At 52.3% G+C, this 25,660-nt stretch overlaps 2 protein-coding genes across 2 annotated transcripts in view; one reads left to right on the plus strand and one right to left on the minus strand.

Annotated features, from left to right (window-relative positions):
- HRASLS (HRAS like suppressor) overlaps positions 1-2,202 on the plus strand; it is a 3,162-nt gene extending 960 nt beyond the window's left edge. Inside the window, exons 2-3 of the mRNA XM_019532547.1 lie at positions 78-377; positions 1,168-2,202. Coding sequence (XP_019388092.1) covers positions 78-377; positions 1,168-1,269 — 402 coding nt within the window. The 3' untranslated portion in view covers positions 1,270-2,202. The remainder of the gene's footprint in view (positions 1-77; positions 378-1,167) is intronic.
- Positions 2,203-2,869: 667 nt separating this feature from the next.
- The window catches only part of ATP13A5 (ATPase 13A5), a 41,910-nt gene continuing 19,119 nt past the window's right edge, over positions 2,870-25,660 (minus strand). Inside the window, exons 14-30 of the mRNA XM_019532548.1 lie at positions 23,553-23,703; positions 21,597-21,671; positions 19,733-19,889; positions 17,837-17,954; positions 16,956-17,080; positions 16,562-16,725; positions 15,751-15,873; positions 14,383-14,462; positions 13,210-13,252; positions 12,303-12,412; positions 11,519-11,615; positions 9,924-9,996; positions 8,352-8,526; positions 6,969-7,156; positions 5,681-5,769; positions 5,156-5,236; positions 2,870-4,298 (exon numbers count right to left, since the gene is read on the minus strand). Coding sequence (XP_019388093.1) covers positions 4,098-4,298; positions 5,156-5,236; positions 5,681-5,769; positions 6,969-7,156; positions 8,352-8,526; positions 9,924-9,996; positions 11,519-11,615; positions 12,303-12,412; positions 13,210-13,252; positions 14,383-14,462; positions 15,751-15,873; positions 16,562-16,725; positions 16,956-17,080; positions 17,837-17,954; positions 19,733-19,889; positions 21,597-21,671; positions 23,553-23,703 — 2,050 coding nt within the window. The 3' untranslated portion in view covers positions 2,870-4,097. The remainder of the gene's footprint in view (positions 4,299-5,155; positions 5,237-5,680; positions 5,770-6,968; positions 7,157-8,351; positions 8,527-9,923; positions 9,997-11,518; positions 11,616-12,302; positions 12,413-13,209; positions 13,253-14,382; positions 14,463-15,750; positions 15,874-16,561; positions 16,726-16,955; positions 17,081-17,836; positions 17,955-19,732; positions 19,890-21,596; positions 21,672-23,552; positions 23,704-25,660) is intronic.

Here is a 25,660-nt window from a genome sequence, read left to right on the forward strand (position 1 = left end):
GTGGCGCCAGCGGGCATCGACGCTGGCAGCGGGGCGGCCTGAGCTGGCGCTCGCGCAGCTGGGTGCTGTACCGGCAGCCTCCGGCCTCAGCCCCGCCTGCCTCCCCAGACGAGGGGGCCGCGGCCCCGCTGGCCAGCGCCAAGTCCGTGTTCAGCCGCAAGGCGCTGGTGAAGATGCAGCTGCTGAAGGACGTGGTGGGCAGCGACACCTACAAGATCAACAACAAGTACGACGGCGCCTACACGCCGCTGCCCGTGGAGGAGATCCTCCGGCGCGCCGAGTTCCTCATCGGCCAGGAGGTCTCCTACGACCTGCTGGGCAACAACTGCGAGCACTTCGTCACGCTGCTGCGCTACGGCGAGGGCGTCTCCGAGCAGGTACGGGGGCTCCGCCCGGCTCTTCTTGTCCGGTCAGGAGCTGCTCCTGTTTCCCTGCCCCTGTGTGGGGGCACCCAGGCGCAAGCAGTGGGGTGGAAAGCGCAGGACCTCGCCACCGGTTCACTTAAAGCTGGGGAGGGACCAGCTATAAAGTTGTTACGCATTTGCGAGATGGTTGCCCCTTTTTATAGCTGGACAGACATTTTTATGGTGCCATCACTGCTTTGCACACATTTGCGAGATGTCTGTCCAGCTATAAAAAGAGGCAACCATTTTTATGGTGCCATCACTGCTTTGCACACGTGGCCGGTCTCAACTTAGGGTGCAATTCACCCATTTTATTGCTAGATATATGTAACGTCTAGCAGGGGCTTCAGTATCGATGCGGGTCTGGGTGACTCGGGCTGTCAGGATACAAGCCAGAAGGCCTAGAAACCTCAGATCCTCAGCGCAATTGATAAGACGGGGTCCAAGCCCCGTGCGGCGCTGCTGCTGGGTCTGGCGTGTGTACGTACGTCTTGGGATCCGGCGGTGCCTCTGGGCTCGGTGGGGATCAAACACCGGCCTTAGCCATGGGTCCGCATGCAGTCAAGCCCCTTCCGGGCTCAGGCCTGTCGAGCAGGAGTGGGTACTCTGGAGCTGCAGCGGGTCTCACGCCAGTGGGATGCATGCATCTGACAGGGGCTGTGCCTGGCTTCGCACGTGCCAGTTGCATCAGTAGCGGTGTCCATGTTCAGGAAAGACAAAGCCCCTGATCGTTTTCAGCCTGCCTTTTGCTTCTCTCTTGCAGGCCAACCGAGCCATCGGGGCCATTGGGTTCGTAACCGCTGCTGCCGGCGCTTTCTCCTTGCTGGGCTTCTTTCAGAACAAGTCCCGAGAGCGGCACTGTTAATCGCGTGCCAGGGTGCACGGACGGTGGAGGCCAGCTTGCGCAGGGCAGCACAGACCGTCAGACGCCAGGAGCCCTGGCTGGAGTATGCGTCGGGTTGATCGGGCGCGATGGTGTTCCTGCGCATTGCGGTGCGCTAACAAGCGACGGCTCCACGCTGGCGGGCACGGCTCTGCTGGGCACTGGTGCACGGAGCTGGGAAAGGAGCCTGCTGCGTGCTGGCTGCTGACGGGGCTTGTCCAGACTCCGCTCTCCTGGGGCTTTTCAGTGAATAGCGTGTTTTTTTTTTAACTTGTTTGGAAAAACCGTTTTTACACATTTTTAGAGGAATATTTATGAACTGTGATAATCTTCCCCTCCACTGCCTGATGGACTCTACACGCGGCCGGTCACGCTGGCTTGCAGCTGTCCTCGTGTAGGTGCTGGGGACACGTGCTGCACCTCGGAGCTGCTGCCGTGTCGAGCCCGGAGCTGCGTGACACGGGGAGGAGCAGCGAGGCCTGACTCTGGCGCTCCCTCCTATGTTTGTGAGCGGGTGTCTTGCTCTGAGAAACGGATTTCCTCCCCCCTGCCTGTGCAGCGGTTTCTTTGCGCTGCTCCTTGGAGCTGTCAGGAGCGGGACTCATCCTCGGACCGGCTGGGGGAGATGGAGCCGGAGAGCCGACCCATCAAGGAGCACACGGCATCTCCTCGGCAGAGCCTTGCTCAGAATTTGCAGGACCTCGCCACAGGTTCAGTTAAAGCTGGAGAGGAACCAGCTATAAAGTTGTTACGCATTTTCAAGTGTACAGGCAGGCCTGAATCGGGAGCTCCCATCGTCTGTGATTTCAGCGTCCGAATACCGAGTCCGGGACCCCTGGCTGTGTCTCGTAGCGCAGCCGCGTCTGCTGTTCTGCTTTCATGTTAAACTAAAGCTGAATACAATGGAAAACAACACAGAGGCATTTTGTTACAGTGCGTGTGAATGGTGGGGTCAGTGAAGTTGGAGCCAGGATGGTCCAGAAATCAGAGAATACTAGAAAATAAAAGTTAGGAAGGGAGCTCGGGAGGTCACATCCAGTCTCACACCCTCCTACAAGCAGGACCAGCCCCAACTCCATCATCCCAGCCAAGGCTTGGTCTAGCCAGGGCTTCAAAACCTCCAAGGATGGAGAGTGCACCACCTCTGTGGGTAACCTGTCCCAGTGCCTCAGCACCCTCCTCGTGAGAGAGTTTTTCCTAATATCCAACCTAAACTTCCCTTGCTGCAGCGGAGCCCATTGCTCCTTGTCCTGCCATCTGCCCCCACTGAGACCAGCCCAGCTCTGTCCTCTTTGCAGCCCCCCTGCAGGGAGGTGATGGCTGCTATTCAGTCCCCCTCCGTCTTCTCTTCTGCAGACTCAATCAGCCTCTCCTCACCAGGCCTGTCCCCCAGCCCCACAACCATTTTCACTGCCTTCCACTGAACTCCCTCCAACGTGTCCCCATCCTTTCTGTAGTGGGGGCCCACAGCTGGACACCGGACTCCAGATGTGGCCTCCCCAGTGCCGAATAGAGGGGAAGAATCACTGCCCTCGATCTGCTGGCATCGCTCCTGCCGATGCAGCCCAGGACGCCGGTTGCCTTCTTGGCAACAATGATGTGAGAGGCAAGGATTTCTTAAGGTGAAATCTTGTATTGATCTATGTCACTGGCATAGAGTTAGGTGGGTTTTTGAATGCGAGGCTCTTCTCAGGTCTGCCCAGAGCAAGCCAAAAACAGCCAAGTAAAGTGCAGCAGTGGGAAGGGGTGAAATTGTGGGCAGAGCAGCGTGTGCCTCCAGCTGTAATGCAGAGCTGATGCTACTGGGCTGCTTCCCAGCCGTGGAGAGAGACGCACATCAGCATGGCCTGGCAGGGCCGCCCTCTTGCCCCCGTGCTGGTACCCGCGTGATCTGGTCCATGCGTTGACTGAGTCGTGTGTGAGGTCAAAGAGGAGCAGGCTCTGCCCTCATTTACCATGTGGGGTCCCCTGACATGAGTGCAGAGCCCACGTAGCGTGTGAGAGCGCACACTCAGGTGTGCGAGTCTGAGCCTGCAGAGCCTGAGACCTCAACAGCAAGAGGTGTACCACATACTCAGTTCATTTGGAACAAGTTATATATAATAACAATATAGAAGTATATATTGTTACATGCAATATAGCAAACTTTCCATGAGTTCGTCTTTCTGTGCAGCTTGGACTTGAAGTGTCTGTGCTCTGCTGCAAATCCACTCGCGTGTGCTCCTCCAGCGACACCTCACCTTCCCGGTATGCGTGATGGGGTCCGTGCATGGGTTGTGCAGGGGGCAAAAGGGACGTGCCCTAACACCTGTGGACTGGGATTCTCCCAAAGAAAAGCAAAAGTCAAATCCCTTGACTTGCCTGGGGGAAACCACACAATAAGTTTCTTTGTGTAAACATGTGCTGGAGTGTGGACTTGTCTGGGCACCTCACGTTGGAAACCCGGGCAGGTCTGCGGTGACCGAGTCGAATCAGACTCCATGTTTTACTTGTTTTCTGCAATACCAATTTTATTGAACAGATACCTGTATTTATCATAAAAAGCAATCAAGTGAATAAAACTACCTGGAATATGGTTATTCTACAAAAAGAAAGTGCTTGTCGGTGTTCGAGGGCAGAACTGTAACAGACCCCACCTGCACCTCTCAAATGATGTGACATGGCTGGTATTGGCATGTTTATATTTAAAAAATAGTAATAAAGCAAAAAGGAAGTGGTGTTTGTACATATAAAAACAGTGAAGCTAGTCCAGGTTCCTTATAAATTAGGGAGGTTGCCCGTAGGCTGTGGCCGGTCTCTTGCAGGAAGGCTTACTTCTCCTCGCCGTGTTCATAGGCTGGGTTTGTGTAGATCTCGTTCTTGCCGTTTTCTGCAAAATCTGTTCGCTGCAAGGGAGGCCACGTTGGATCCATCGCCAGCTTCCTCTGCCACTTCCGGTACTGGCTCTTGGAGCGGAAGCCAAAGCATTTCTTAATCAGCAACCAGAGAAGTCTGTTTTGCAGGATGAGGTCCTGGGAAATGATGGCGCAGAGTTAATGCTGCTTTCCACGCTAGCGAGCAGAGTTAAACTGGCTGCTAGGGAGAGTGGGTGAGATCTTGCCCTCGCCAACACGTGTGGACCTTGCCTAGGAACAGCCTGATCCTGCCCCTACACAGACCTTCACCCCAACCTCCTGCAAGCATCAAAGACTAGAGACCTGGGCCCTTCCAGTGCAGGCCCCGTGGTCTACGCTGCTTTGCAGTGTTATCTTTATTCCTCCCTTTTTCCAGGGTCATCTTTATTCCTGCCTTTTAGCTCACAAGCAGATTCTCCTCCCTTCCATCCACGCAATGCATTGCATTTGGGTGGGTTTATGAGCACAGAGAGATGGGGGCTGATTTTCTTCCTGGCTCGAATTGAGAAACTCCCTTTTGGGGTCATAGCTCTGTGAGTAGAAGCCATAGGTGCAGTTCTGCGCCTGCAGAACATTGTTTGCATGACCTGCTTTGTGGGCTCAATCACTACAGAATAGCGCGCCGTACCGGGAGCGCGTCGTGCTGGTTGTGAGCGTCTGCTTCTGCCCTGGGAAGCTGCACTAGTCCGGTCTGCAGATCTAACCTTGTTCTGTAACTAGTGAGCGAAGCCTCGCTTTTCCTCCCTAAAAACATTCAGGCTCGCTCCTTGCACAAGGCAGATGTGAAAGACGGGACGGCATGCTGGGCACACAGAATGAAATTTGGTTTAATGTTTTCAGAGTTGTTTGCCTCAGAAACCCTTGGGGTTTTCACTTGACCAGGAGCTACAATCTCTTCCTGGAGGGAGGAAAGAAACGCACGGGAAGCGCGTGTTGCTTCTGCTGGTTTTCAGGGGATAAAGACGCACACTCACCTCCACCACGAATGATACGCAGAAGGTGACCAGCGCGGTGATTAAGATGTAAACCCTCCACATTGTGGGAGTGCAGAGGAGCTGTTGGAAAAGAAACGGCAGAACACAAGTCACTGGGTTGCAAATGTCTCTGTCCAATTTCTGCCGATCCCTCACCGTCCCCAAGCCTGAGGCGGTGTCTTTTCTCAGGCTTAGCGCTAAGGTTAAGATGACAGCAGCATCGCGTTGTGTCCTCAGGTGGCTGAGAGGATTAAGCCACTTCAGGGGCGGGCCCTGCTCCTGGGCTTTCCAAGGGTCACACAAAGCTCCCACTTGGCCGGACTTAACGGGTAGGCAGCACTACCCTTGCATCTGAAGGCCACATTAAGGAAGCCTCATTTAAGGCTGCGGTGGGTGGATGTGGGAGGGCAGCATAGCCATAAAGTCCCCACTTTGTGCATCAAGAACTTCCTCCTTCCACTTGTGCAAAAGGCATCTGGCCAGGGTGGGGGACATGGAAAAGCATGAGCTGTCCTTCCTCCTTACCTCCATCCCGCGGTACACAACAGCGATGTCAGCAAAGAGGAGAAAAACGCAGATTCCAAGCTGGAGGAGCAGGAAGAGTGAAAATATATCTGGGGGAACAAGAGTGTTAACTGAGTTGTGAACGGTGTCGGTGCCCCGAGCCGTTTGTGATGTGTTTGTGGATGACTTGGGGCCGGCAGCTCCCGAACCGCTTGGGCTGCCTCCATCTGCTCAGCAGCGCTTACTGGCTCAACGAACAGAAAGAGCTGGGAGACCGCACCGTTGTGTCACAAAACGAACCCCCTGCTTCCCTGCTATTTGCACACGTGATGTGGCAGACACAGGCTGGTGCACACTACTCGCGTACGTGGCAGGAAAAGGGGCGTCCGTGGTGTCATCCAGCACATCTAGGGGGACAAGACCTGTCTCGGTGGGCCCTATTTCCTCCCCGACCCATGTGCATGACTCCTTTGTGAGAATGGGGACTGCAGACGTGGAGCATTTCAGCACGACACCCTATGCAGGGGTGGGGTGGTCTTAGTGCAGCTGCACTGGAGGCCAGGTCGTTTGGGACTTTGCTCAGGGGATATATACTGCCTTCTGGGGTGGTCCAGGCAGGTTGGTGCCATCTGCTGTGCCCTGGCCTTTTTCAAAGGATCTGGTGGTCGCAGAGCAGCTCCTACTAGCACAAATGTATGGAGGTGCCCCCAACCCCTTCTTAGGTCAATGGGAACCGGGGCCCACGTGCTGCTGAGGATCCGGGTCCCGGTGTCTGCGTCACTGGTGTCCTTCAGCAGCCTTGTGCATTGCTGCAGAGCAGGCCGAGGACCGAGCAGGCCACAACACCGGTCTGCAGGCACCGAGACATGGAGGGCAAGGAGGGCATTGCGAGCTCACTTCTGCCCAGCTCTGGGTGCGGAGAGAGCTGGCAGGGCTGGATGCTGCGCGGAGACAGCGCAGACCTCATTACAGCGTGGTGCCCTCTGCAACGCACGCGCTTTCCATCTGCTGGCATGGCCTTCTGTTTCCTTGGGGCTGGGCTGGCACAAAAACGATGCTCAGACCTGCTTGCCGGCCTTGCTGAAGAGTTACGCGTGGGTCCGTGGCTAAACCCGGTCAGCGCTGCTCCCACTACAATAACCTACGCTGGCTTTTAGCCAGATTGACTCGTATTAAGAGGATTATTTTTAACTCAGATTCAGAGGATGAGGCGAATGAAAGCACCACCATCTCAGCTAGCTCCCTGCCAGTGCTGTTTTAGGATGGGAGCGCAGGTCTGCGATGGGCGCGGGCGTCCAGCTATACTCACAGTTGGTGTAGATGGGCTTCCGAAACGGCTTCCCCTTGGAGAACACGAAGGCTATGATTATGCAGTTGATGGTAGCCAGCGGCCACATCGTGGTGCCTTCGTAACTGAGGACGCTGCTGGGGACACGTGTAGCATTTGTGGTTTCGGTGCTGACAGGAGCCAGGGGCCGGTCTGGCGGGGGACACCCTCTGCAAAAGGACGGGCTGCGTGAGGCGCCTCTGTGAGCGTGCATAGACGACACGGGAGTTAATGTAGACCACCCGCAAATTTTAATGCGGCTTCTGTTTTGGTGCGGTGTATTTTTGTTTGCACGACGTGGCGTTCGTGTTTGTACGAACAGGGCTTTCAAGCAAGTTAAGCCCCCAGAGCCAAGCAGCTCTTGGATCACATCCTATCCATGCCTTATGCCTAATGGAGGGCGACTGCGCCCGAAAGTTTGCAAAGAACTTTTTCCCCATCTACTCGGTTGGCCTAATAAAAGATATCGCATCTACACAAAAAACCTTGCCATCCTATCCACCCTGAATTTCTACTGCCCTCGGGACGGTCTTACCAGAAATAAAAGGTGGCATTTTGCTTCAGAAAGGCCCTGCCTGGCTTGCATCCCAGCCTCTGCCCTGTACTCAGCTCCGGGAGCAGGGGTGACAGGACAGGATCCTTGCACCCATCTCCCAGCCACCTCCCTGCTGATTAGCACTGTGCAGCCACGGACATGCAAGCACCCAAGGGCCTGGGCCTGGCCCCGCGGACCAGGGAAGCCCTTGCCCTGCTGCCCAACCTCCTGGGCACATCTCCACGAGGACATGGTGTAGGCGGCTCCTGAATTGAGAAGGACATTTTACAACACAGAAGACACCCGATTCCTGACTCCAGGCACAACCGCGTTCACATGAAGCCAAATGGAGAATAAGACCCAGCGGGCTTCTGGGCTCCCAGGAGGGGTCTGCTCAGAAGAGGACCAGAGAGGGACGGCTCCTGGGCTGCAGCAGGGAGGACAGCTGGGTTGGTTGGGTGACGGCAGGAAAGCGAGGTTTGGTCTTGTGTCCATCTCTTTGCTCTGCCTTTGCTGTGAAAGCCTGAGCAGGGCTAAATGCACAGCAAAGGCCACGAGGGATGCAATGCCTCCGAGCCACGTGCTTCCCTCTGGTGCACGTTATACACAGCGCCGGCATCGCGGCGGGTAGAGCCAAGGTTGCTTGTCACCCTGTTCTGCATAAATGCAGACTCCTGCGCTCCCCAGGGCGGGGGGCGACTCTGTCGCATGGAGGAGCCGGGGTCGGCGCCGCTCCCCCTCCCGAGAGCTGCAGCACGCCCCGTGTCTCGGCGCCTGCCCTGGGCTGGCAGCACGATTCTGGGACCGGATGGGAGAAGCACCGGGTTTACCTGGGGTCGGGCGTCTCCGAATACCAAGGCTGCTGCTTCACCAGGAAGAAGCCGCCGAAGAGGATGGTTGTCGTGAAGCACACGTTGAGGACGACGGAGAGCAGCAGGGTAGGAGAGATGAGCTGGCCTGGAGGGCGGTAAGGGGCCAGCTTTGGGTAGGCGTGGGTCAGGCTCACTGGAAAAGAGAACGGGTCCGTGTCCCCGGGAGGCCTGGCTCGGCGGCTCGCGTAGCTCCACAAGAGCGGCCCAGCCTGCCCGGCTCCTCCCAGGTGTTCCTCCACATGTGAAGGCTGCGGGGTTTGTCACTAATAAACAGCCAAGGAAGAGGGCAACGCGCCACATACCAAGGACATGCATTCAGCTAGTACAGTATTAGTTCCTGTGGCACATGCGGGATGATGTGGCTAGTGGCCCCTGCCTTTGGCTTCCAGCCTGAGTGACCACTGCCAGCACGGTTGAGTCTGGCTGGCCTTCAGTACATGTCTAGGGGAAGGTCTGAACTCGTGCCCCTGGACTGACACGCAGACTGCCTTTTCTGCACGTCAAAGGGGAACTCGCACGAAGGACCCAAAGGAACAGACATCCGCCTTCAGCTTCCCCTGTGCAAAATGAAGTTTATTTTCTACCTCAGAGACTTTTACCATCTTTAGTTTTCCTTCAGCCTAAAGAAGGGTGGTTGCGCCTGAAAGCTTGCAAAGAAAGATCATTCTTCTGGCGATTTCTTAGTTGGCCCCATAAAAGGTATCATCTCTGAACCAAGCGTTCTTGAGGTTTGCATTTCTCCTGGATTGACGGTGACACTAAGCAGGAGGCAAAATGTGGCCTTCACCTCCCACCCTGGCTGCTTTTCTAGCCCCTCCTCACATGCCCTGCATTGCAGCTGAATAGCAAACCAGGTCACACTGCCTGCCCTTGCTTGATCCCGCTGCCCCAGCCCCCCGTTTCGTGCTATAGCGATTCGCTTGTGGCTATCGCAGGAGCCCCTTGAACTCTAGAAGTCAAAATCCTCTCCAGAGTCTGATCGATCCCACGAAGCCGCAGGAAGCGTCAGGCATCGATGCTGAGAGCAGCGCTCTGCCAGGAGCTGCCAGGTCCGTATCGCTGTATTCTGCGAGCAGCAGCGAGCATGAGCCGCTACTCATTTTGTAGGAGCCTGCAGCTGAGGCCGTGTCCTAGGGGTGCTGTAGGCTCACCCAGTAAGAGCTTAGGCAGAAAGGGACAGGCTAAGTGATTTAGCCATGGTTACACGGAGAGTCAGTACCAGAGCTAGGAACAAAGCCCACTTTTTCTGAGTCCTTGCAGAGTCTCAGCCCCCCGACCAGCCTCTCTTCCACTTGAAGCAGCATATATAGCTAAGTGCAGGGCAATGTCACCGAAATTGCAATTGCAAATGCAGAAGATCCCGGGCCAAATCCTATGCGCATTTTCACCCCTCGACCCCACCCCTGGCAATGGCTCTGGCATCACTGCCAGCAGAAGATGCCTTTCTGTTTAGACGGATGAACAAAAACAACGTGGGCTATTTGCAGACAACACATCTTATAAACAGGTAGGCTTTGCCAAGCCGCTTACTTGTTAAGCAAACCAGAAGCGTGATGACAACATCTTCGATGAGGTACTGGTAATTCCCAAAGATTTGTAGTTGCTGAAGGAAACCAAGAGAAAGCTCATGTTACAGAAAGTTGATTAGGATTTTTCCATCGTGGCATACGTGCTTGGCACCAATCTATGCTGCTCCACCTGAGCCTAATTTGCACAAAATGAACTTTTCCAACCCCAAACCATTTTCATTGCCTTCTGTTGCTGGACTCTCTCCAACTCATCCACATCCTTTCTGTAGTGGAGGGCCCAAAACTAGACACAGTAATACATATACAGAGAGAGATATCTATATCTATAAAATAAGTATATATTATGACATATAATGTAATTTGTTCTTCTGTCCATACCCTATGATTTTTGGAGATTTCTGTAAAATGTTCTGTTAATTGACAAAGGACAGAGCTATATACACGTATACATATATATATAAAGGTGTGTGTACATATACATATATATAAGAGTAAGTCTGTGTATTTTATATTTATATATACACACATATACATACACACACACACGGGTTAGTCTACACACACTTGGGTTAGTCTTATAGTCTTTAAGCCCATACTCACTTAAGAAATCCCATAGCTACAGCAAGCGTAGCAGAGAGAGTTCCCACATGCAGCCACAGAGGAACTGCACGTGGTTGCTGCTGCGTCTGCAGTTTATTGTTGGAATCAGCTTTGCAGCTGCAGGTATAAAGACTATAAGACTAACCAAAGTGTGTGTGTGTGCGTGCGCGTGCACGTGTGCGCACACATATATATGTACATACACACACATACTCTTATATACATGTATAAGTGTATATAGCTTTGTCCTTTGTCAGTTAACAGAACATTTTACAGAAATCTCCAAAAACTCATAGGGTATGGACAGAAGAACAAATTATATAATAGTATATACATATATAATATAGTTTAAGACTTAAGTTATGGTGTTAATTAGGGCTCCAGTCCTGCAAATGTTGCCATGTGCAGGAAACCTGGCTGAACCCGGTGGCTCTCCATGCGCTATAAGAATTAAGCCCATGCTCAAGTCCGTGGGTGTTAGGGATAATTCACGGCTAGGAGAGGCAATCAGATTTCTTCCCTAATAACAAAAGACTCTTAATATAGCAGTAATCCCCAAGAGAAGCCCGTCCTCTTAGGACATCTTCCTTGCTGCATCCTTTCACCCATTAACTCTCTTCCACCTTCCTTTAGGGTTTTTCCCAGCATTTCTTCTTGAGCACCTTAACTGTGGGCCTTTAAGGAGGCAGCTGCACCCCTGGTGTGGCCACTTTGCAACCAGCCCTGCTTGCTCTTTCCCCCCTCCCAGCTGATGTGTGGTCTTGGCTCCCCTTGTGATTTCCCTTTAAAAGGACCTGGTGCAGGCTCAGAGGACTCACTTATTGCCTCATTTGACTGCTGTTTTCTGTTATTGCTTTTGTTAGTGCCTTTGGAGCAATGTAGAAACCCCCTTCCCTGCACTGCAATATTGCATTAGGGAAGATGCAAACCTGAGCACAGCAATAGTATATTAGGGAAGAAGAAAACCTGCATGAGAGGCTGGTCTGAAATGCTTACCCAAAAAAGCAGCAAAGTGCCAATAAACTGAATCAGACCATAGAGCGTCAGGTATTTAAACACTGCAAAGGAAGCCACCAAAGCAGCACGGCCTTCCCTGCCCAGGAAAAAAAAAAAAAAAGGTGTTAGGACCACTGCACAAGCATTTTTACTGGGATAGCGGCTTGGTTTGTTCAGGAGATAAATGACCGGGGGGGTCAATGACCACAGACAAGAGCTATATCGTGTCCTCCAGGCACCGCAGGGAGGGTTAGCAGACAGGTGTCTGTGACCGCTGCAGGACTGCTCCATCTCTCATTCATCTGTGGAGGAGCCAGGGTCCCAGGTAACCAGGCATTTCTATCTGTGTATACTCAGGTGATGCAGCATCCCCCCGCCCCGTCCCTGGCTGCCGTGCGTGGAAAACGGCATGTTACAGAAACAGCACAAGGAAGGAAATCAGGTCTATGGTGAGTACGCTGCTTTGATCTTTTCCTCAGTTTTGTTTCTGGCCACAGCTGAAAAACAAGGTATAATGTGCAGTTTTCTGTTAAAGGGCAAATTGGCTTTTATTCCACAGTGAATCCGCTAGTGAAAAGCCCTGCTTCTGGGTGGTTGTTGAAACGTCTGGTGACTTGTCAGGCCCTGTGTTGTGTTGCTGCTTTAGCATCGGGGGGCTGTCCCTACAGCCCATTGTGACGCTCCCGGTGCAGGAGCACTCGCTGCACAGACATCACCCTGCACGTGACGGGCTGGAAACTTCACAGTGTGCGAGCAACAAAGCAGAGCGGGGGCCTTCACGTACCGGATCAGTTCTGGCACGCACTCGATGTTGGGGATCTGGGAGGTGAAAGGCGAAGCCACTGATGCCTCTTGCTCTGACAGCGAGATCCCAGCATGGGCTGCTTTCAAAGCCTGAAACACAAGCAGGAGAGAAGGACGAGGTCCTGGCGCACACTCGTGCAGGGCAAGGGGGGCTGCTCCTCGCTGTGTGCGCTGTGCGTGGGGTGCTTGCTACACTTGTGTTTCGCACGTTTGGAGCAACTGGTTTTCCTCTGCCCCAAAGCCGGCTTGTTCTCTCCATCAGGAAGCGTTTCCTACTACTCAGTTTAAGCTTCCTTCCTTCACTTCATCCCGTGACCCTACTTGTGAACTGCCAACATGCCCCTGCCACAGCCACAGGATGTCACGTTCCTCCTTAGTAATCCTCGAGCCAAGGTCTTTGTATCTAATTTCCCTTGGCAATTCAATACCAAGAGTCCCCTGCTGCTTCTTCCTTTACTGCTGTCTTCTAAACTCCCTTTAACACAGCACCTTGGTTTTCCTTGGAGCACGGAAGTGACTTCTTACCAAGCTTTGTCAAACATGCTAATTTTTTTTTTTTCTTTTTGTAATTAATGGCCAGGGCACTGACTGCATTGTGCAGCCTGGCAAATTTAATTAATGCAATTTCAAAGGCAGCACAAACTTGGGGGGGCGGGGAATAGGAGCACTCCAGTGTGGTATTTCTGGGCATGGTTTATTCCCATTTGCACATTTATGAGGCACCCCTGGAAATTGCTCTGAAAGGATGCACTGACTGAATGTGCTTTCATGTGCTTTGGGGCAACAGAGCTGCAATGTCTGAGCTCCTCCTTTCATGAGTCTTAGCAGAACAGATCAATGCAGCAGGAGATGGCAGGAGGCTGGGCGTGAGTTTGGTTTCTACGTACCCCACAGTCGTTGGCTCCATCTCCACACATGCCCACGTAGTAACTGAGGGGAGAAGGAGAAAACAAGAGAATACTTGTACTCTGGATGTTAACTGTTCACCAAAGTATACGTGTTAATTCCTCGATGCAATGTGTTTAAATGAGAAGCAAAAAACAACTGTACTTACTAAAATCCTGGGGGGTTATTGTGTTTGTTGTATAAACTGTGAGCGTTTCAACGTACACCTAACTGGAAAAGGGATTTGCTTGGAATAAAATATCGGCAGCTTGTCTAACGTGCTCGAGCCATGGTAATACATGGTGTGTGCATGTGGGTATGCGTGTCTAACAATTCAGGCAAGGGTCTTTGAGTAGATGTGATATCTGTTATTAGACCAATGGAGCATACATAACCCTGCTGTAACAATTCAGTAATTTCATGGGGATTTTTATCAGCGTGGTTTCTGCTCTAGACGAGGCAGGTCCCACACCACAGGGCTAGTTGCCGGGTCTCGCAGACGGGCTCAGGAATATAGAAATAACCGGCTGGAAAGTCCTGTTTTCTGTCTCTGCGGCCAATTGCTAAGCGGGGGGGCTGGCGCCTGAAGTCGGCCGAGCGGGTACTCCTTTCAGACGTGGCCATGTATCCGGGGAGAAAAAGTCACTTCAGTGTTTTTAGAGGATGTTGCTCTTGCTTCTGCATTGCAGACCACATTTCTCCCCCATGCAATGCCTGTTCATTTCTGGGGGGCATTGCCGGTGGGGGGGACTGGATGAATATGCTGCAGACCAGAAGCCACACGTGTGAGATTCGGATCTGGTCTCCACTCAGCAAAGTGGGGCGGCTGTAGATTTTCTGTTACTGAGGCTGCAACCCAGCCCTGGTTATTTTGATCTCTCCCCACCCCTGTTTTGGCCTGCCTTTTTTTTTTTTTCCCTATTGTGATGCTTAGTATTAAAATGAGTTTAAAGTAGTCGCTTTTCATGGGTAATGGCTAGCTAAATGCAAACCTGGGGAGGGAGGGAGGGAACATGGAGAGTATCAATAGGATTTAAGTTTGGAGAAATGGAAGGTGGAAATTGGACTTTTTGTAATCAGATTGAAGCGGTCCTTCGCTCCTGGCTGTCGCAGTATCCTCTCTAGCCATGTTTTAAAGAGAACGTGTCCCTGTTTTAATCCAACAAGGAACCTACTTCAGGTTTTGAAACTCTTCCACGAGGCTGGACTTCTGGCTGGGGGACATCCGGGCAAAAACTGTTCCGTTCACTAGGATCTGCGGAGAGAAGGACATTGCAAGGCTAGCTTGACAGACATTTCATTTTGCAAGAGCTGCAAGAGGCCCATGGGGGAGCAGGCTGTTGTTCAAAAACCACCGTTAAGCTGTTCCCATCAGTCTCCAGACAAGACGAGGACCCACCCGGCCCAGCTTTGGGCAGCTTTTGGGCCCTGGGGTGCTGGCAGTGTGAGCACAGCACCTCTCGCACACGCACGGCAGAGCCAGAGCTGGGATCGGGAGACCCGCAAACTTGGAAGAGGGAGAAATCGCAGCGAGAACGGCATGGCTCTGATCCTGAGCCCAGCGCGGTCAAGGGGGTCCCCACCAACATTTGCAGGAAATGCTGGAGGAGTCCCTGGGGGGTGCAGTGTGGACCCAGCTCCATTTTTATCACACACTTTCCCTCTAAATGTGGCTTGTCTTTTCAATGCTTCCCTTTTTTAGCAATCTGCACACAGCGCTAGGGCTGGCGCAGTGATCCTTGTTCCCATCAGAGCCTTAGAAATGCTGATGTCTGCCCTTGTGTTCCCGAATAAGCGCAGCGTATTCAGTATTGCAGTTCCCGTTAACGCTTTATGAGACCACATGCTCCGGTCCGGCTGTTTTCATCCATTGTTCGGGGCATAGAGCAGGAGGGATCTGGAGAGATCAACTTAACCATCCTCCTGCAGGGTCAGGTGCCCCAAAATATACCTGATTCCTGGTGTCTGTCTGCCCCGTCCTTGGACACCCCAGTGCAGGAGCAGTCTGTCCAAGTGCTGGACTCCCCTTGCCTAATATCTCGTCTCAGTCATCTTTGTTGTGAGCCGAACCAGCTTTTGTTCGAGTTGTTCTCTTAAATCCACTGAGTGATGGGCAACTGATGGCTCTCTTCATCATCTGTGCCCATTAAATGGTGAGGTGGTAACTGTGTTTTTCAGCCACACAATGTACGGGGGCAGAGTCTCACGCTGGTATAAACCAGCCAGGGTTCATGCTCATTAATCTCAGCTGAAATGTTGAAATCTCAGCAGTGTCCCAATGATTTTTAGATCCAGTTCTCAGCTGATATAAGAGCCCTTCAACCAGCACCAGGCTTGTGATAGGAGTTTAAACAGGTTGGGGATGAGGGTCGGTTTTGTTATGGCGTGATCACAAGCCGCGGGTAGCGGGCGTGATCACAAGCCGCGGGTAGCGGGCGTGATCACAAGCCACGGGTAGCGGGCGTGCAGGAGCTTTCACCGCCAGGAGGTTTGGCTGCAGAAGAGAGGGGAAAGGAGAGCCCTATGCTTCCTCCCAAACTTACTTTTGGCAGCAAGCTGCTGAAATGTTTCACGATAACTTGATACGACTTTCCATTCATGGCAAAATGGTGACTGTGGACATCCCTGTCAGGAGGAGTCCTTGTCTCAATAGCAACGCGCACTTCCTAGAAATCAGACAAGAGTTGGTTATTGCCATGCTCGGATCATAATGTTAGAAAGCAGGTGGAGGTCATGAAAGCGGGGGCCCAGCGTAAGTGCTTGAACTGGGTTGCATTACGGTCTTGGTGGTGATGGAGCTGGAGACCTGGGTTTGATGCTTCACCTTGCCGTAGTCACTCAATGTCTTCGTATCACAATTTTCCATCAGGATAATGAGACTATTCACCTCACCCACCCTCCGCTGGTAAGCTTGCGTGGCCTGTCTGCCCACACTTGACTGGTCAGGTGCTGTCCTATGTCGGTTTACACGTAAACCAACAGGGCTACACATTATGGGTCCAGTGCCATGCTCAAGTTTGCACCAGGGCAAAGCATGCGTTTGTGAATGTGTTTTAACTTGGGGACCTACAGCAGGGATGGGGCATGCTATTGACCTGCAGGGCAGTGTTGTTTATTATGGCATTATATGCGTTTTTCTGGACGGCACTTGGTTCCCCCCCGTACAGCATTGCACTCTGGCCTCCTGGCTCGCTCTGTGAAAGACAGAAATGAAACTCTGCATCCTGCCCCACTCCCATCACGGCAGCTTCAAGCTGCTGCCTATAAGGCCGGACACAAGAAAGCCTCTCATCTCACATTGCAGGGTTTGATGCTCTATTAAAGCTCATCGTGGCCACCTCCAGCTGGCCTTACATTGGTTTCAGCCGCAGCTTGCTTGCTCCCTTCCATTAGCTGCCAGGTAATGGATGCTGGGGTGGAGCCGTCTGGTTCCTTGGCATCTATGAGAATCACTTGGCTGGACTCGGGGATCATTTCCGAGTTTTTGGCCACAGTCACAGCTGTTTGCAGGTTGTCACCTGGAGGAGAAAAAACCAAGTGAGGCTGACTGTGCTAACGCACTTATTGTAATTTAACAGGGGTCGTCCCGTCATGTGCCAAGCTCCTCCTGCGCTTGTCTCCCCCCGTCTAGTTTGGTGTCAGGAGGGCTGAATCCTCACTTCCACACCAGTTTTATTCTCTTGCAGCTCGGGTTAATTCAGTGGCATGATGCCAGCCTGGGGTGGGACAGGAGGACCCGTTCAGGTACCTGTGACCATCACGCTCCTGATGCGAGCAGCGTTGAGCTCCTCCAGCACAGGCTTGGTCTCCCTCTTCAGCCGATTCTCCATGATCAAAAGGCCGAGGAACGCCAGGCCGGACTCCACGTCCTCCCTGAGCAGGAAGAAGAGACCACACGGGGATTGTAAGCAAGGCTCGTGCTTAAAACTGGTGCTTGGCAGTTGTTCTCTTAAATCCTGCAAAGGTGCTTAAATACTGCAAAGGTGCTTTTCTCTCCTGTGACACTTTGGCGACAGGAATTCAAAGCAAAGCCCGTCCCACAAGCTTTGGCATTGCTGCAGCTCTGGACCGTGGCTGCTCCACCCCGTCGCTGCCTTGGGGAAGGAGCAAGAGGCGAGGCCAGGGCTGCGTCCCACCAACGCCGCATGGGTGGCCCCGAGCACGTGCAGGTCTATTGGCAGGGCGTCTCAGCGTCTTGGACTCGCATTTCTTAGAGGAGCTCTAGCTTTTAGGCTTGGCCCAGTGGTCCTCGTTCCCACCAGAGCCTTAGAAACACTAATGTTGCCCTTGTATTCCCAAATAAGTGCGGTGGGTTCTGTCAATGCTTTGTGATGCAGGAGGATATACGCAATGAAATGCTTTGGTCCGGCTGTTTTCATCTATTGCTCACATGGGGCGCAGAGCAGGAGGGATCTTGAGAGATCGGGCAGGCAGCGCGCGGGGTGTTTTGTCAGGGGAACTTGACACAAAGCACCAAGATCTTTCCCTGCGCTTTTTTGGAAGGTGCGGCATAGAAACTGCAGACGGACGGACGGACGGATATCGGATATTCCCTCATCGGTGCCCTTTGGTGGGTCAGGCATCTGTTGGCTTTGCAAGGCTACTTGCAGCGCTGCCGGCAAATCTTACCTCTCTAAGCTGTCCACGGCCACATCCTTTCCCACGTCTAGCGCTTTATGTGCCAGAGCAATGACTCTGAAGCCTTGCATCGTGTAAACCTTAAGCTCCTTCACAAAATCAGCTGGGACTGTTTAGAAGAGAAAAGAGCAGGTGAATCAGTCTCATGGATGTTTACTCCAAGGGTGCTTAGTCTTTGATGGGCTCCTGTCCTACAGCTTATTGATGGCCTGTTGCATCCTGCAGGACCAAGCCCCACACCCAGGATGAGCTGCCTTGAACCCCTGAGAACTCATCTGCATGCATGTTCAGTGCTGTGCAATGCATGTAAGGAGTGGGGAAGGGAGGTGGCCTAGTGGTGAGACCAGCCCTTGGCGGTCCGGACTTGAGACCCTTGGTCTGTGTGTTGCCACTAAATGCTGCATGGCTTTGGGCAAGTCTCCTGATATTATTATCTGTATGTCTCAGGGGCAAATCCTCTGATGGCAAGAAGCTGGCTCCAGGGAAGTTCTGGGGTCGGCCGGGGACATCTCGCTCCTTCTCCCCTCAGCTGTGTTTAGCATCAGTTGGGAATAGCTAAGCATCAAGGCCTTAAATCTTTGCATGCCTGATAAACCCAGGGGGATCTGAAAGACAAACACATCTTTGGGGCTGTATGTATTTAACCTGAGATAACTGCAGCATTTCATCATTGCACCTGCTTGGTATGGTACCAAATCCCTTATGATGCTGTGATCAGTGCAGAACCAAAAAAGGCAGGGTTGGCCATGGAGTGGAAATGTTGAGAAACCAGAACGTGACTGATCCCAAAGTGTTTGTCTGATGTGAATTGTTTGAGCTGCAAAGCGCCTTTAAAGAGGCTACTGCAGTTGGATCAGTGCAATTTAATACTCAGGTTTGCTATTGATCCCTAAAATCTCACGGGGAGGCTCAGCAAAGCTCGTTTCATGTGGCTTCAGGTCAGGTCCCTCTGAAACCACCGAGCCAGGCCCCGTGCATTGGCACCGAGACCCCTCTCGCTGGTAAGCAGCCTTCTGTGAAAGTAATGAGAGTGCCACATTTGTAACCTACCCAAGATCCTACCAAATTAGAGTTTTTACAAGAAAAAGGAATTCTGGTTGGCTACCAGGAGCAAGGACCGAGGCCCTGGTATCACACTGCAACATGAAAATGAAAAGGCGCTGCTTTCCTGCAGCCATTGCCTGTAATAACACTCATTTGCATTTACCTAGTGCCTTCCCCATCGTGGGAACATAGTGATTCACCGAGGTAAGGCAATACGACGCTGCTGACCCCCCAGGCTGGTGGGCGAGCAAACGGGGAAGTGAAGGGCCTGTGTGCCGAGATCTGGATGCCCTTGCGTGTGCCCTACCCCTGACGGCAGAGCTAAATCGGGTACTTGAAAATGCCACCGCTCAGTTTGGAGCCAGGTGCTCAGCTGGGAAAATCAGCCTAGCTCTGTAAAGCAGCAAAGCTCTGGTTCACGCTGGTCATGTATCGGACCATGTGCGTCAGCCTCACCCCTGGGTCCGTGATTCCTGGTGTGCAAATAGCAGTGGTAGCTGTTCAGAGAAAGCAGGCATGCAATGGCATGGATGCATTTTGCAAAAAAGAAAGCAAGGGTCTCAGTGTGGATCAGCAAAGCCAGAAATAGAAGCCAAGTGTCCTGGCTAATCACACCGCAGGGAAATCCCTGCATTGCTGTAGCAACTGGCAGACAACGGCTTGGCTTTCTGTCATGAAATGGCTGCTCCAGGACGGTGCTGGGCACACGCTGTCACTGCAGTGTAGGGGATTTAGCACCTCCAGGGTCCCAGCTCCTGAAGGGAGTTTGCATTTTGCCTGCACGGAGGCAAAAGATCCCAGGTTGCCCCTTCTGATCCTGGGTGTACAGAAATGTTTTCCTACCGGTCTCTGGCCTGCAAAAGCTGGCCACCATTTCTGGTGCTCCCTTCATATACAGATCATACTGGTTCTTCCCGACCTCCTGGGTAACGACAGACATTCTCTGCAGCGCGGAGGAAAATGGGAACTGGTGGAGAATCACGATCCCTTCCACGGGAGCCTGAGAACGTGTCAGGAAAGTGGGATATTAGATCCTTAATCTGCCAAATCATCATCATCATCATCATTCATTCAATCTTAACTGGGCCAGCCTGGGATCATTTCCTAAGGTGAGCACACCCTGGAGTCGGTGCTTATTGCACGAGGGCATTCACTTGCCCCTTGTCGCCCACGACACCCCAGAAAATGCACTTCTGTGTCATCACATCCATTTCTACACACGTTCCCCTGGAGAACACAGGCCAGCCGCCTCCAGAACATCCTCTAGTGATTCGTTTTTAAATGTCTCCAGAAGATGCATCTTCCAGACACCGTTCTTAAGGAACCACTCCAGGGCCTACAGACCTCAAGGCTTTCCTTATCTTCAGCCTATTTTCTCCCTGTTTTAACTTCTTTGGGTGCATCCAGACGAGTGTGCACATGCAGTATGTGGCACTGTAGGCCTGCGCACCACACAGGCTGCACATGCAGGTGTTCCCTGTGCTGCTAATTTGCAGCCTGAGGGGGTTTTTTTGACACCGGGGAAATCAAAAAAAGCGGTGCGGTGCACATGGTGATAGTGTGCACCACCCAAAACCAGAGCCTGTCCAGTCAAAGCCATGCTCTGGCTGCCGGCCAGGCTCCCTGCTGCTGGATCCACACCACTCGAGCCCTGGCGGCTGCTGGCCCCAGCCTCCCCTACCCCGTCCAGGGCAACGTGCCAGAGCACACGTGCACAGGCGTTCCCCATGGACAAAGAGCAGCCTTCCTCAGGGACAGCTATTTGTTCCTGGGGAAAGAGGCGTGTGCTCGTCTGGATGCACCCGTGGTGTTTGTGTATTCAAAGCCATTTGAGATCTTTGCAACAAAGGAAAATGCCTGTTCCTCAATGTACAGATATGGAAACTGAGGCACAGGGTGGCCGAGGGACATGCTGTTCAAGGCATACCAGAAATTGGGAATTCAACCCACTTTTTCTGACTCCCTCCAGGACCATCTTCTCTTCCTCATCTCTTGGATGGTGCTTTGTCCATCTTCAAGGACCAAATTGTGTCTTCCAACAGAGGAGCTCAGACTGATAACCAGAGCAGCCTGTGCCCATCTAGTTGGGGGAACTTGGGCATAGCAGTTTAATGGTTTAATTGCTTTTTCTGTACTTTCCTAAGACTCTTCCCAAGAGTGCTGGGGAGGGAGATGTGGGGAAAGTGCGCTGCTTCCAGCTCTGCCAGCAGCTTTTGCTGCGGCGTCTCCTTCCCCAGCACTCCTGCTCTTTCCTCCAAGTCTTTTGTTCTCTCCCGCATCTTTCATTTCTTGCCAGCACGGCTGCTTCTCTTCCTTCCTCCTGAACTCTCTCCCTGGTACATTTAATTTATCTTTCAGGAGGATGGAGCTGATCTAGTTGCTTAACGTGCATGCAGGGACTCTGGGGCAGAAGAGCCTTGGGGCCCCTTCCAGCCCTGGGACTGATCCTGAGTGTCCCCCCTTCCTTCCTCCACATGCTCGCAGGCCAGTTGAGGGTGTTGGACTACTAATTCTTCCCAGGGCTGGCTTTCACAGGGCCAGACTCTCCAAGGGCCTCCTGGTAAGGTGCGAACGCAGCCCCGCAGACTGGTGCAGAGGCAACAGCCAGCTGTATCGGCCAGTTCTCATCACGATGGGGGTCAATGAATGGAGCACACCAGGAGTGACATGAACATGATCTTTTCTTTGTTAAGGACACGGGACTCACATTGCTAGCGTTTGGTCCTGGTTTAATAACGATGCACGAGTCTGGCCCTTCAGTCTCACTTGGATCTTCCACTTCCTGCAAAGACCAAATAATCGTCTATTAGGACATGGGCAAGAAAGCATCGGCCCACACCTGCAGGCAGAGGTATCACCAGGGAGGGGCAAAAGTCCAGGCTTTACTTCACCCTCCAGTTTCCACCAGTTCTTTTTTTATCTTCTTTGCACTTCTGAATCTGACTTTGTTGCAACACCCACAGCAATCCTTGCCTCTCGCTTTGTTGTGACAAATTTCGCTTTGCTGCCAGCAAGGATGATTTTTGTGGGGGAAAACGCACAAGACCGCAAACCCAGAAGATGGCACCTCATTGGCTTAGTGTGATGCTTGCAAAATCACAAGTAGAAGTGGGATATTTCGGCTCCCCCAAAGCCGGCCCAGGGGTGCTCAAACATGACAGCTGAGGGTTCACATGTTTGTCACCAGTGTGAAGCAAGTGAAAGACAAGAGCCACTAGAGCGAGGCTGAATGAGGACAGAGCGAACACCCAGCAGATTTGCACATTCAAGCTGAATTCATTCAGACAGTGAAAGGGCTGGTTATGTCATGTAGTTGCTGGACTATTTAAAGCAAATAAAGTGAATCTCTAGAATGAGAGGGTCTGGGTCCTTCCTGCTAGGAGGTCCCCACCTGCTGCAATCAGGTGAGCCCTTGATCGCACCCGGTCACATTTTTTCAGCAGCCTGGTATGTCAACACCTGCAGTCCAAAAGTGACACCCACATCTCCCATGTACTGAACAAAAATATGAAATATTGCTATAAAAAGCAGCAGTAGGTGTGCTGTCACCACAACCCAAACTGCACCGAGCGCTCGGCTGAGCAGCTCGCCGGTTGTTCTGAGCTGCCCGCCTGCGCCTGTAAGTCTGCTCGTTTCCCGGGGGGTACAGCTGCTTGTGCCCTCTCTGAACGGGACTCGCACGTGCTCAGCTTCTTGTGCGATGCTGCCTACTCCCTGTTATCCCGAGACTTCTTCATGGCACCCGCAGCCAGGCTGGAGCAGCTGGCGGTGCTGGGGCAGTGGTCTCTGGTGTACAGCAACGGGGATGGGGACGTATTGCTGCTCCTGGAGCTGGGCATGTTTCCGCAGGGGCAGCCCACGAGACTTGAATGCCCGGGTTTTGCACTCCGTGGAGTGCAATGCAGCATGGAGCAGTACCAGTTTTGGTCTTTTTTTTTACCCCAACACGGCTTTGTATCTGCAGGTATTTGTAAAGCAAAGATTCAAAGGGGCTGATAGCTGAGATGGGAATTCTTGTCCTGGTGACTCGTAAGACAAATACTGCTTGCTTTAATTTAATGCATTTTTCAAGCTGCTTGAAAAGGCTCTTGCTAATGGCTGTTTCTGTGGTGTGCTAGTCTCAGATGATGAAGCAATAATGTTAAACATGGCAATTATTCTGGTTTCTTGCAAGTGATTATTCTGACTATAAAGGGCAGTGAGGACTGGCCAGAGGAGTTAAGAGGGAGAGCAACATGGTTGTTCTTAATCTTAGTTACATTTACATCTCATTGAACAGCAATATGGATGGCGACAGCAGAAATAAAACCTCCCCGGGGGAGTGAGTGCATGTGCAAAGCCAGAGCAAGCAGGCTGAGGAAAAGGGGCATGCACAGATCCACCTTGAGCCCTGGGATAGCTACAAGCCTTGTCCCACTGCAGACAAGGGATGGGCCTGCAAAGTGATCCTGTCCTCTGCCCTGTAATGTTCACTACTATGGTCACAGCCTCGTGTCCTGGCCTGGCACACTGCACACTCAGAGGCTGCTGCAGCAGGCAAGACGGCAAACCAGCGTGTGCTGTGGGCACCAGAGTCCTGCTAGCTATTTGTATTGCTGCCCATGGGAGCTACTTGAAGCCTTGGCAACCCGTGTCCCTGCGCTTAGAAGAAGAGGCACCTTACCCAGTTTGTGCCCTCGAACATTTTCAGGTCGAGTGGATCTCCTTGTATCTTCCCGTCCAGAAGAACCAGGGAATGGCAGCTCGCCATGGCTGCGCAGACCGGTCCCCAGGGCAGAGGAGCGCCGGAGGTGAAGCTATGCACGTTCTGGAAACTAAGCAGAGCCAGAGGGTCAGTGTGCAAGTCCTCCACGTGTGCGTGCCTTTGCACAGACAAGGGCAGGTGCTCAGCTTGTGCAAATGGATGGTGCTCGGCTGCCTCGGATGGAGTCGTGCCCTCGCACAGCAGCTGAGGACCCACGTCCCTGACCGTTGGACACACAGACCCGCTCTGTTCAATGAGCAGCGGTCGTCCTGGATGTAGCGGGCAGGGAGCTCTGCACGCCGGCTGAACGCTGCCTGGTTTCTGAGCACGTAAGCCACCTCCGAGAGCACGGGGAATGGAGGCTGCAGTTAGGGCAGGGCCTTGGGTTCTTGCCTGACCGCTCCTGAGAGTTACTTAAAAACAAAGATGAAAGAGCAGTGGCGAGAGAGGAGGCTTTCTCCAGCCTGCCGTGTCTAATTGGGAACAATTTACTGTAGGGACTTCAAGGAAGTGCAATGAAGTGGCAGGGTGACAGTGCTGACTTCCTAATAAATGTGCGTATGTGCAAGCATACTTTTTCCCTGGAGTTACTGTTTATACCCTAGTTAACAGTGAATAGCCTCTCCTACGACAACACAAGTGTTTAAAGGCAACAGTCTGAAGTTCAACAAGACAGCTGCTCTCATACAAAAGGATCCTTGCATTTCCGGATCTGTTGCCACTTCTGTACCAGGCAACCTGGCTCCAGCTTATGGAGCCCTGCTGCAGTGGGTTAATTAAGTAATTAATGCTTGTGAAGCACTGAAAGCTGATCCATCCTATATCGCGTATTAAAAAGACTGGCCAGAAAGCCTCTCCATCGCAGTGAGGGTACTCGGGTTAGCCCAAGTCTCTGAGAGCGGGGCTGTCTGGACACAAGTAGAGTAATCACGTGTCACACGTTAATGAGATGGGAGCGGGCAGGAGCACTTTGCATTGGGATGCTGGCAGGCCGTCAACCCGGTTCCCTGCTAGGCAAGGTTTGAACACGCCTGCAATAGTCATCCTTGCAATCCGGCACCTCCTGGTACAGAAATGTCACAGAGCTCATTTCTTCCCGTGCTCGCGGGAGCGGACACCGAACTGCGGGGCGAAATCAAGTGAAATAATCGCGCCGTTACGTGGAGCTGTTTTGCTTTTGGTGGTTTGTGAACTTTCTGCTGAATGAAAGCCTCTCTCTGCTGTGAAAAGCACAACGAACTTCCATTAGTCGCTGGCCAGGAGCCAGGCAGAGATTGTATTACTTTCCTCTGATTTAGTCCTACTAGAAGAATCCTTTATTGGGTGACGCTTGTTAATTAATCTCTTCTCATTAATTTGCATCAGATAGTAATTTTCGCTCTGTCCTGTGGGGAGCTTATTATTAGGACTGTAATTTTTCCCCTCTCACCATGAATCCATTCTTTCATTTGTTATACACAATTATCTCTTCTGTGCCGAAGCACCAGGTCTGTTGGCAACGATTGCTAACGGCAAGAGAGTTGATATGGAGCATGCCCTGTTCCCACCCACCGTGTCCGCGCAGCACCTAACCTCGCCTCGCATGTGCTTGGGCTACATGGGATATGCTTGATGCAACACGCAGTTAAAAATGTCATTCCCACGGTTATAAACGGCAAACGGGTGGGATCCCTGCTCCAATCAACACGTTTCCCATGTTTGCTACCACCCGGCCCTTGAGCATGTCTAGACACTCTGGCAATGGGATTAAAGTGTTGTGGGGGCCTGGGGGTCATGACAGCAGTTGGGTTTTAGGTCGTTTGGATGGTAAAATATCACGGTAGAGATGATTCATTGACTTGGTGATTTTAATGTCTGAGGGATTGATATTATACTGTCATTGAAGCCAATGCCTGTTTTTACAATTAAATGTCAGTAGGGGAAGGAGGGCATCCTGGTGTTGTGAGGGTGAGAGGTTTGTTTCGCCTATAAGGAATATTTATGGACTCACACCCTGCATGACAGCTGAATAAGCTCAGTATATAGTG

The sequence above is a fragment of the Crocodylus porosus genome, unplaced genomic scaffold (assembly GCF_001723895.1).
Source record: "Crocodylus porosus isolate Cpor-Errol unplaced genomic scaffold, CroPor_comp1, whole genome shotgun sequence".
Lineage (NCBI taxonomy): Eukaryota > Metazoa > Chordata > Crocodylia > Crocodylidae > Crocodylus > Crocodylus porosus.